Source organism: Gopherus flavomarginatus, chromosome 20, assembly GCF_025201925.1.
Source record: "Gopherus flavomarginatus isolate rGopFla2 chromosome 20, rGopFla2.mat.asm, whole genome shotgun sequence".
Classification (NCBI taxonomy): domain Eukaryota; kingdom Metazoa; phylum Chordata; order Testudines; family Testudinidae; genus Gopherus; species Gopherus flavomarginatus.
Genome location: NC_066636.1, coordinates 1356877 through 1367866, shown reverse-complemented (window position 1 = coordinate 1367866; position 10990 = coordinate 1356877). Strand labels below are relative to the sequence as shown.

The window sequence follows — 10990 nt, the reverse complement described above, 5'->3', positions numbered from 1 at the left end:
TTCCCGGCCCCTTTCTCCCCCAGGCCGGCTGAGCGCTCTGTCCTGGACAAAGATGGCCTTGGTGCTGGTCCCTGCCTTCTGCCTGCTGAGCGGTGAGTAATTCACATAGACACGTCGTGTTGCCGCTCAGGGACCGGTGGGGACCCTTTCCCAGCCCTGGGAGTGCGTCTACACTGCCAGGAGGGGGCTCGGAACCGGGTTCCAGCGCAGGGAAGTCCCAGCCACACGCCAGCGGCTCCAGTTCAAGCCTAGGGGCGCCTGGCCTTGAACCTGACCCCGAGCGGCCGGGTCCTCACTGCTGGTTTCGCCCCGGGCGGAGAACACGCCTGGTTCTCAGGGCCGAGTCAGCCTGGTCTAGCCCCGGCCACCCTGGGCTGAGCACGAGGGCCTCAGCCGTTCTCGTCCCCCGAGCGGCCATTTTCCCTGCACCACGTCCTGCCTCCGGGCATCTCGCTGCCCCGGTGAGTCGGGGCGTCTCCTGGGCTGGCTTGGAGAGCTCTGCTCCCGGCACTGCCCGTCCGCCCAGCTCCGGCCCAGCTGGGCCCTGCTGCCGTTTTCCCTGCGCCACGTCCTGCCTCCGGCCATCTCGCTGCCCCGGCGAGTTGGGGCTTCTCCTGGGTCAGCTCCGAGAGCTCTGCTCCCTGCACTGCCCGTCCGTCCAGCTCCGGCCCAGCTGGGCCCTGCTGCCGTTTTCCCTGCGCCACGTCCTGCCTCCGGCCATCTCGCTGCCCCGGTGAGTCGGGGCGTCTCCTGGGCTGGCTTGGAGAGCTCTGCTCCCTGCACTGCCCGTCCGTCCAGCTCCGGCCCAGCTGGGCCCTGCTGCCGTTTTCCCTGCGCCACGTCCTGCCTCCGGCCATCTCGCTGCCCCGGTGAGTCGGGGCGTCTCCTGGGCTGGCTTGGAGAGCTCTGCTCCGTGCACTGCCCGTCCACCCAGCTCTGGCCCGGCTGCGCCCTGCTGCCGTTTTCCCTGCGCCACGTCCTGCCAGCCCTCCAGGCTTGAACGATTAATATTTCATTAAAAATGGTCATGTTATGAAACCTTGTCACGGACTCACAGGTCGGGCCCACTCTTCACCCCATGCGGTCATGGGGGGAACCCCCTTCAGTGCGACAGCCATTCTCAGGGGGGCCACTCTCTCTCGGGGTCAGGCCCCTCCACCTCCTGGAGCTGCACGTCTCTGAGCCTTAGCACGTCTGTCTTTGCCGTGGGCCCCTCGGGGAGTCCCCTCGCTCTGGACCCCCCGGGCCTCCAGCCCCGAAGGGGTTGATGCCCCCCCCGGCCCCGCCCTGTTCTCTAGCCCGGAGCTACTCTCCCCCAGCGTAACACAAGAGGTTTATTGAGCATCTGAACCCAGCACAGGAAACTCTCCAGCCTCAGGCCTGGCCTCCCTCAGCCCAGCATATCCCAGTCCCCCTGCAGCCAGGTGGGTTCTGCCTGCTCCCCCTCCAGCCCTGAGCCCCCCTGCTTCCCAGCTGGGCCTCCAATACCCCCGGCCCCAAACCCCCTCTGCCCATTGGCTTCTCTCCAGGGAAACAGTCGTAAACAGGGGTGCCTGGGTCCCCTCTCCTCTCAGCCCCCCTCTGACCCCTCTGGCTGGAGCCGGCTAGTCAGGTCATCCAGTCCTCTCTTCACAGCCCATTGTCCTCCCACTGGCCAGAACTGGCTGTGTCTCGAGCTGGGTCTTCAGGTCACCAGGCGCTGGGGTCTCTATCCTCCAGGCCATCGGCCGGGGTCCCGAGTTCCCTCTCTGGTCCTGTGTCCCAACAAACTCCCTCTCCCCTCCCCTCGTTAAACCAGTAACACCCAGGGAAACTGAGTCCCACCCCCCTGCATGCAAACCACTGGAAAACACAGAAAACCCCAAGAAAACCCCCCACTTTGTCACAAACCTCCAGAAATTTCTCCAACCAAAGTTGGCAACCATAACCCACCCCTCAGCAGTGGGGCTAATCCTGGGATGAGGGGTGCACTGAGGGGTGATATGGGGGTGAATTGAGGGGGGATGCGGAGGTGAACTGATGGGGCTGGACTGAAGGGGGTGGCCAGAGCAGGTGAACTGAGCAGAGATTTAGAGGGACTGAAGTGGGATGCAGAGTATGGACTAGACTGAAGGGGGGCTAGACAGATGTGGAGGAGGGGTTCAGCCAGGACTGATGGGAGAACTTGGGGGGACAGGAGTGATTCGGGGCCTGGGGTGATTAATTGCAGGCGATGGGATGATGTTGCAGGAGACCATCTCCGAACTCCCCTCCCCCATTCACAGGGGGGCACTGGCTGGGCTCACTGTCCCCCCCAGGCCAGGAAAGGGCGGGGGGCTCAGACAGCCCCACAACACAACCTCCTGGATTGTTTTAAAGCCCCTGGTTTGGGGGGCCGAGCTGATGCTGGCCTCTCCCAGCAGGATCTGTGCAGCAGCCCAGCTTGTGGGGGGCGTTCCCCAACTCGCTGGGGCCGGGTGCTGGTCTGATCCCCGATTCCTGTCCCCGGCAGGTGCCTACGCCCAGGCGTGGGGCGTGACACTCGCACCAGGGCCCCTTGCTGCGGGGGCCGGCTCCTGCGTGACCATCCCCTGCTCCTTCACCTACCCCACAGGGTGGAACATCAGTGCCGTGAGCTGGACACGGGTCGGGGATCAAACCGTGTATCACTGGGACGGGGCTCGTGTCCACGCTGCCTTCAAGGGGCGCGTCCGCTATCTGGGGGACCTGCAGCACAACTGCTCCCTGCGGATGGCGGGGCTGCGCCCCAGCGATCAGGGCACCTACCGCTTCCGGTTCGAAGCAGCGGGCGATGGCAGGAGGGACGGATGGACAAGTCTGCCAGGACAGCAGCTCAATGTCTTCGGTAACCAACTTCTGTCCAGCACCCCTGGGTCACTCACTCGCGCCACACGCAAGTGCGCACACAGGGCAGGGCTCAGCACACACCCACACAAACCACTTCTGCCTTGCTCTGAAATCCAAGTGGTTAGAGTTGGGAGCCAGGACTCCTGGGTTCTCTCCCCAGCTCGGGGAGGGGAGGGGAGGGGGGTGGGAAGCCAGGACTCCTGGGTTCTCTCCCGACTCTGGGAGTGGGGGCTAGGAGCCAGGACTCCTGGGTTCTCTCCCCGGCTCGGGGAGGGGGGAGCTGGGAGCCAGGACTCCTGGGTTCTCTCCCCGGCTCTGGGAGGGGAGAGGGGTGGAGAGCCAGGACTCCTGGGTTCTCTCCCGGCTCTGGGAGGGGGCTGGTGGATTAGAGCGGGGGGGCTGGGAGCCAGGACTCCTGGGTTCTCTCCCCAGCTTGGGGAGGGGGGAGCTGGGAGCCAGGACTCCTGGGTTTTCTCCCCGGCTCGGGGAGCAGGGAGTTGGGAGCCAGGACTCCTGGGTTCTCTCCCCAGCTCTGGGAGGAGAGGAGTGGAGAGCCAGGACTCCTGGGTTCTCTCCCGGCTCTGGGAGGGGAGGAGGGTGGGAAGCCAGGACTCCTGGGTTCTCTCCCCAGCTTGGGGAGGGGGGAGCTGGGAGCCAGGACTCCTGGGTTCTCTCCCGGCTCTGGGAGGGGAGAGGAGTGGAGAGCCAGGACTCCTGGGTTCTCTCCCGGCTCTGGGAGGGGAGGAGGGTGGGAAGCCAGGACTCCTGGGTTCTCTCCCGGTTCTGGGAGGGGGGCTGGTGGCTTAGAGCGGGGGGGCTGGGAGCCAGGACTCCTGGGTTCTCTCCCCAGCTCGGGGAGGGGGGAGCTGGGAGCCAGGACTCCTGGGTTCTCTCCCGGCTCTGGGAGGGGGCTGGTGGATTAGAGCGGGGGGGCTGGGAGCCAGGACTCCTGGGTTTTCTCCCCGGCTCGGGGAGCAGGGAGTTGGGAGCCAGGACTCCTGGGTTCTCTCCCCAGCTTGGGGAGGGGGGAGCTGGGAGCCAGGACTCCTGGGTTCTCTCCCCAGCTCTGGGAGGGGAGAGGAGTGGAGAGCCAGGACTCCTGGGTTCTCTCCCGGCTCTGGGAGGGGAGGAGGGTGGGAAGCCAGGACTCCTGGGTTCTCTCCCCAGCTTGGGGAGGGGGGAGCTGGGAGCCAGGACTCCTGGGTTCTCTCCCGGCTCTGGGAGGGGAGAGGAGTGGAGAGCCAGGACTCCTGGGTTCTCTCCCGGCTCTGGGAGGGGAGGAGGGTGGGAAGCCAGGACTCCTGGGTTCTCTCCCGGTTCTGGGAGGGGGGCTGGTGGCTTAGAGCGGGGGGGCTGGGAGCCAGGACTCCTGGGTTCTCTCCCCAGCTCGGGGAGGGGGGAGCTGGGAGCCAGGACTCCTGGGTTCTCTCCCCGGCTCGGGGAGGGGGGAGCTGGGAGCCAGGACTCCTGGGTTCTCTCCCGGCTCTGGGAGGGGAGAGGAGTGGAGAGCCAGGACTCCTGGGTTCTCTCCCTGGCTCTGGGAAGAGAGTGGCAGCTGGTGGGTCAGAGCAGTGGGGGGCTGGGAGCCAGGACTCCTGTGTTCTCTCCCCGGCTCCGGAGGTGGAGTAGGGGGGGGCTGGGAACCAGAACTCCTGGGTTCTCTCCCCAGCTCTGGGAGGGGAGGGGGACTAGGAGCCAGGACTCCTGGGTTCTCTCCCCAGCTCTGGAAGGGGAGGGGGGGCTGGGAGCCAGGACTCCCCAGCTCTTGGGAAAGTGGGATGTAGTGGTTAGATCAGGGAGGGCTTGTGGGTCAGGACACCTAGGTTGTGTTGTCAGATCCGAGTCCCCGTTATTCTGTCTAACTCTGAAGAGTCGCTGAGGCTGACCCTGCAGCCAGCATAATGCAGCAGGCTTGAGGGGCTCTCAGGTGGGCCTGGGATCCTGCAGGACCCCCGCCCCCACCAAGAACAGTGGGAGCGAGTAAAATGTGCTTTGTTGTACGTGAGTTCGGGTCGGCAAAAAAACAGGCTGAGATAATTTGCGGGAAAAACACTAAATCTCATTAATGTAGCAAGAGTCGCCTAGCGAGGAAATTGCTAAATAATTTGCGTGAGCTTCTCTTTCCTCTCCACGTTTATCTCCCTCGCTGCAACGCTGGGGAAATGCACCCGCCCAAGTCAGGTCAGAAACGCGTTCTGAGACGCCAGGAGTTAACACGAGTTTGTACCTGCTTCAGGCAAGGTTTGTTTTATTCTTTTAGTGGTAGGAGTGGTCTCTGAATTCTGTTGGTAGCAATCATATCTTCACCCACCGGTGTCCGGCTGTTGGTTGGTTTTTAGCAGCGTGGCGGAATCTCTCTCTCTTGCGGGATCGAAGGTTTTTGTGGTTGGAAGGGGAGTGAAAATGCAAAAACCAAAGCCGGGCACTTGGACAGAATTAAAAACAGCCCAGCTCAGGGCTCTGCTCTGAGCCCGATGTGTGGTGCCCCCCACTGGCAGGTGTTCCCCCTCAGACAAACCCAGCGCTCCCCGTGTCTCAAGCCAATGTTTGCTGCTCTCCCCCATTGCCACGAGCCCTCATTGCCCCGGCCAGCCAAGCTCCCAGGCTGGGCCGCGCCCACCCCCTGGGGGCTGCTCCCCACTCTGCAGCCAGGCTATGGCCCCTGGGAGGTGCCAGCCCCAGGGCCCCAGCAGGTTTCAATGGCTCCTCACCCCTCCTCTCCTCCCAGGTGATTGGTGCCAGCCCTCCCTGGGGCACCGAACGGAACCGAGACCCTCCCTCACCTGCTCCGTGGGGGCCGCCTGCCCCCATCGCCCCTCCTGGTACGACCGAGATGGCGCGCGGCGGAGCCCAGGGCAAACCCCAGGTGGGGCTGGGGCGACCGAGCTGCGAATATCCCCGTCCCAGCTGGCCCCCGGCGCGGCACTGAGATGCCAGGTGGAGGGATACTGGGATGAGTGTGACTCTGCCCCATCCCAGCCCCTGGGGACAGGTGAGCTCTGCTGCTACACATGGCATGGGTAGGGGGGGGGGGGGGCTGGGAGCCAGGATGCCTGGGTTCTTTCCCTGACACAGGTAGTGGAGCAGGGATGTGGTTAGAGTGGGGGCAGGGCTGGTGATCAGGACTCCTGGGTTTTGTCCCTGACACAGGGAGGGGAGTGGGGTCTAGTGGGTGAATGCAGGAAGGGTGGGAGTCAGGACTCCTGGATTTTACTGTCTGAAAAAAACCTCTCACCTGCCTCTAGCAAGTATTCTGCCCCCGTGGGACTGGACGGGGAGGGACCTGCCTCTTCAGTCAGTCCCGGGGCCCCACTGACGAACTCTCACCCAACTCTCGCCTCAGTCGCCCCCAACGTGCCCAGGGTCGAGGGTTCGTGGCTGCCAGGGAAGGCAGCGCTAAGGAAAGGCGACGGTTTTACCCTGCACTGCCAGGCTGCTGCCCTGCAGCCCGTCGCCGGGTACGTCTGGTCCCGCGGGGACGTGTGGCTGCCAGAAGCCGGGCAGGATTTACGTGTTGACAAGGCAGCCGACTCTGACGGAGGGAGCTACGCGTGCGGGGTCTGGGTCTCCGGCCCCGGCTGGGCGTATCTGAGCCTCTCTGCGAGAGAATCGGTCGAAGTTCAGCGTAAGTAGCGAGCGCTGGCGAGAGCCTCCTCCCTCGCAGCCCCCGATACTCCCCACACGGCCTCCTGGAGCAGCCCTGCATGCCCCCTCCTCGTCCCCCCTGCTTTGCCCCCTCCCGCCTGGTCCCCCCCGATTCGCTCCCATCCTCCTCGACCCCCCGCTTGGCCCACCCACCTCGTCCCCCCCCCCGCTTTGCCCTCCCCTCCTGCCTCATCCCCCTGCTTCGTCCCCCCACCCTCCTCGGTGGCCCTGCTTCACCTCCCCACACGCCTCATCCCGCCGCTTCGCCGCACCTGCCTCGTCCCCTCCTGCCTCGTCCCCCTGCTTCACCCCCTCCCGCTTCGTCCCCACTCACCTGGTCCCCCCTGCTTCGTCCCTACTGCTTCGTCCCGCTGCTTCATTCCCCCTGCTTTGTCTCCCCCTCCTCGTCCCCCTGCTTCGTCCCCCCCACTTCGTCTCACCCTCCTCGTCCCCCCTGCTTCATTCCATCCGCCTCATCCCCCCTGCTTCGCTCCCCCACCCGCCTCGTCCCCTCCCGCCTCGTCCCCCCCCGCCCGCCTCACGAAAGCGTGACCACGGGGAGCGCCGCAGAGGCTCACCACCTGTCTAAAGTGACACCAGCCCGGGACACACAACCCCATTTTTATCATCCTTTCCCCGGCTCCTTTTTCCCCCCATATCCAGATGCCCCTAAAGGTGCCAACATCACGGCTACACCCAGCGCTGACCGGCACAAAGGGGACCCGGTGAATTTAACCTGCCGCGACGTCTCCTCGCCTGGGACAAGGATAACGCCAGGCTGGGGGGGTCGTAGCTGGCGCTTCAAGGCGTCACAGTGACACACACTGGGGAATATCACTGCGAGGTTTAGAACCAGATGGGGCAAACCCTTGGGCTGTGGGTTCTGATCCCGCCGGGCTCCGTGCTGCCCGGGTCGGGCCGGGCTGTCAGCACCCCTCACCGGTGACAGCTGCCCCTGTCTTCCCTCAGGCTCTGGCAGGTGCCCATGTCTGAGCCCCGGCCTCGTGGCAGGCGTTGCGGTTGCCATCCTGCTCCTCGTCGTCCTCATTAACGTGGGGGTTTGGTACCTGCTCGGCAGAGGCCGGTGGCAGGCAGCAGCTGAGAGGGCTGCGCAGGGTAAGAGTTGGGCTGGGTGGGTGGGAACAGAGATGGGGCTGGTGCAGAGGGTGGGTGATTTGGGGGGCTGATGGGAGACACTTGGGAGAATTTGGGGGGTTGGGACCAGTGGTTTAGGGGGAGACACTGTGGGTGATTCGGGGGGGCAGAGCCTGATGGTTTGAGGGGCTGGTAGAAGATACTTGGGGGAACACAGGGCTGAGGAGATGTTGAGACTTGTGGGGGACTGGTAGGAGACAGAAATACAGTTTGGGATGGCTGAGAGGAGACACTTGGGGGAATGCAGGGGGGCAGCCAAGGATTTTAGTTGATTATTCACTGATCGTGCGATGTTATGATTCGTTAACATACAGTCACTGTCTGGTCAGTAGAGGGGAGCTAAGACCGATCGGTATTTAGCAGGAATAACCATGTATCAGAGCAACAGTTCTCAGACTCCTTTGCATCATGACCCCTTCTGAGCACAGAGTTACTGCCTGACCCCGGGAGGGGGCAGAGCCCAAGCCCCCCAATCCCCCCCGGGGTGGAGCAGAGAGGGGGCCCCAGTCTGAGCCCTGGGGCTTCAGCTTCAGCCCTCAGTCCCAGCAAGTCTAACGCTGGCCCTGGCGACCCCATGAGAATCAGGTCCCACCCCACAGTCAGAGAAGTGCCGTGTTAGCAGGACGGCTGGAACGCCAGGCCTGAGGCCAAGACCTGCGAGATCTTAGCTTTGCTATTTTGGGCCTCGGAGCTAAGAAATGCTGACAGACGTAAGTAAGCGAAGAAAAGCCCAATGCCCTGAGATGCTGGGAAAAGAGGCCCCAAGGGGGAATGTTACAAACAAACAATCAGCCCGAAGATTAACTTCAAATCACAAAAAATGCAGTGGCGGCACATCTGGCTCCAATGTGTGTCTGCACCACAGGCTGCAGGTTGTGTGGCCGTGTTAATGAGAACAAAGAATCTACACAACCTATAGCGAGAGCCCTACCAAACTCACAGATCACTTTGATCAATTTCCCAGTCATGGGACTGTCAAAATAGTAAATTTCAGGATTTCAGAGAATCCTAGAATCTCAGGGTGGGAAGGGACCTTGGGAGGTATCTACTGCAACCCCTGCTCAAAGCAGGGCCAACCCCAACTAAATCAATCCGGCTATTTAAACCTGACATTTGGCAGTGTTGTAATTGTAGGGATCCTGACCCAAAGAGGAGTGGGGAGGGGGGTTCACAAGGTTATTGTAGGGGGGGTTGCGGTACTGCCACCCTTACTTCTGTGCTTCCTTCCGAGCTGGGCCCTCAGTCAGCAGCCACCACTCACTGGCCATCCAGCTCTGAAGGCAGAGAAGTGAGGGTGGCAGTATCGCAACCCCTCTAAAATAACCTTGCGGACCCCCCCCCTGCAATTCCCTTTTGGGTCAGGATCCCCCACGAAACCTGCTTCCTTTAGGGTAAACGCACACACAAGACCAGATTTCATGGGGGGAGACCAGATTGCAATGTCCGTGATGTATTTTTCATGGCCATGAATTTGGTAGGGCCCCATCTATAGAAATTGAGGGGCGGGAGGGGGCCTTAACCATCATGGGGATGCAGACCCATAAGGGAAAAGTGGAGTGAAACTTTCAGGTCCATGCACAGATGGTGGCTATAGACAGACTCTCATTATAAAAAGGGGGGACCCAGACTGGGGTAATTGAGTTTCCTATGAGAAAACTCCCTCGGGAACCATCCCTCTAGTGACGATCGATCCATGGGGGACCCAGCAGCCCAGAGTGCTGCCTGGGAGGCGGCGAGTATGTGTAGCTCTCGCTGGTGCGTGGATGGATCTAGGAGCTGGACACGTGGTGACAGTCATCACTCAGCTGGTGACTTTAATACAGTTGAGACAAGACAGAGACCTTGTTCCTGCCACTGGCCTGGGCCCCCCTGTGTCCCGGTGGCGCTGGATCTAAACCGGGTCGAGGGGACTCTGCTGAACAGAGACGGCAGCCGCCAGCGCCAGCTCCTCACTGCTGTAATGTCACATCACTGGCATTCACGTCAAATAAAACTAAAGGCTACAGGGGGTGGGAGGCTGGTGGTTTGGGAGTGGGGGGGCTTGTGAGAGACACTGGGGGGATCCCAGGGCTGGTGGGAGACACTTGGGGGGGGGATCCAGGGGCTGGTGATTTGGGGGACTCAGATCTAATACCAGAAACTATTTTCCCTTTCTCCCGAGGTGCTGAGCTTTCCCGCAGGCCAAAAACAGAGTCACCCTATGAGGTGAGTGCAGGGTCTGTTACCCTCCCCCTGCGGGCCCCACTGCCCCCTGCTGGCTGGGGCATGTGTGCAGCTGCAGCCTCTCCATCCCCCGCAGTGCAAACCCCTGCCCCCTCTTGGGTGGAACCGGCGCTGCCTAAGCGTGTGTCTCAGACCCCATCCTGCTACCGGCTCAGGGGAGATTCCCCCACCCACAGAGTCTCCGGTCCTGGCAGCACCCACCCTGCCGGCCCTGGGACCTGTTGTGCAGGGATCTCACTGGCTCTCTGTTTGGGCCTACAGGAACTCCAAGGACGGACCCAGGATATTTACAGCCAGTTGGTCTCTCCCCAAGCTGGTTCCCACTGAGCTCTGCTGAAATCCCAACCAGCCGGGGACCCCTCTGCATGGCTGGGACCCTAAACACAAAGAGAAGCCATCGCTCTATGGGGCCAGATCCCAGCAGGAGTCCACAAGCACTGACTTTCCATTGTGCCGGGGGGTGCTTGACCCCTGGCTCTGCCCCACCCCTGGCTCTGCCCCAGGCCCAACCCCGACCTTCAAGGCCACACCTCTGCCCTGCCCCTTCCCCACCCCTGAGCACGCTGCATCCTCGCTCCTCTCCCCTTCCCCCGGCCTCCTGCACCATGAACCAGCTGATTGCAGCAGGCGGGAGGCCCATGCAGGGAGGGGGAAGCACTGGACGGTGGGGCCTTTGGCGGGCGGGAAGCGCTGAGAGGGAGGGGGAAGCACTGATTGGGGGCTGCCGGTGGGTGCCCAGCACCCACCATTTTCTCCCAGTGGATGCTCCAACCCCAGAGCACCCATGGAGTCAGTGCCTATGCAGGGGGTCAAGCGGTCATAGCTCCTTTGGAATGAATGGGGTCAGACCCCCAGCTGGAGCGACGTGACTCCACTGGAGAACTAAATTGGGAATAAATAGCTCCGAAATGCAGGGATTGGGTCATTCTTATTTCTAGAGCAACTTCATAACAAACAGTGGAAATACCTGACAAAAAACTTCGGTGAACTTGGAATTAAGGGTGAGATGTGATGAGCAATTCCCAAGGGGCAAAGGAGAGAACAGGGGAGATTTCAAATCCCAAAGAGGAGAGAGGCAGGAAATTCCAGGGTCAAGTCAAAGTTAGGAGAACCCGGCGCT

At 62.2% G+C, this 10990-nt stretch overlaps 1 protein-coding gene across 1 annotated transcript; it reads left to right on the top strand.

Annotated features, from left to right (window-relative positions):
• Window positions 1–1086: 1086 nt before the first annotated feature.
• LOC127038341 (sialoadhesin-like) lies at window positions 1087–10762 on the top strand. Its single transcript, XM_050930926.1, has 8 exons — window positions 1087–1105; window positions 2492–2845; window positions 5029–5088; window positions 5576–5839; window positions 6191–6472; window positions 7462–7608; window positions 9809–9852; window positions 10132–10762. The coding sequence occupies exons 1-8, from the start codon at window positions 1087–1089 to the stop codon at window positions 10195–10197; spliced, it is 1236 nt and encodes a 411-aa protein (XP_050786883.1). The 3' UTR covers window positions 10198–10762.
• Window positions 10763–10990: the final 228 nt, after the last annotated feature.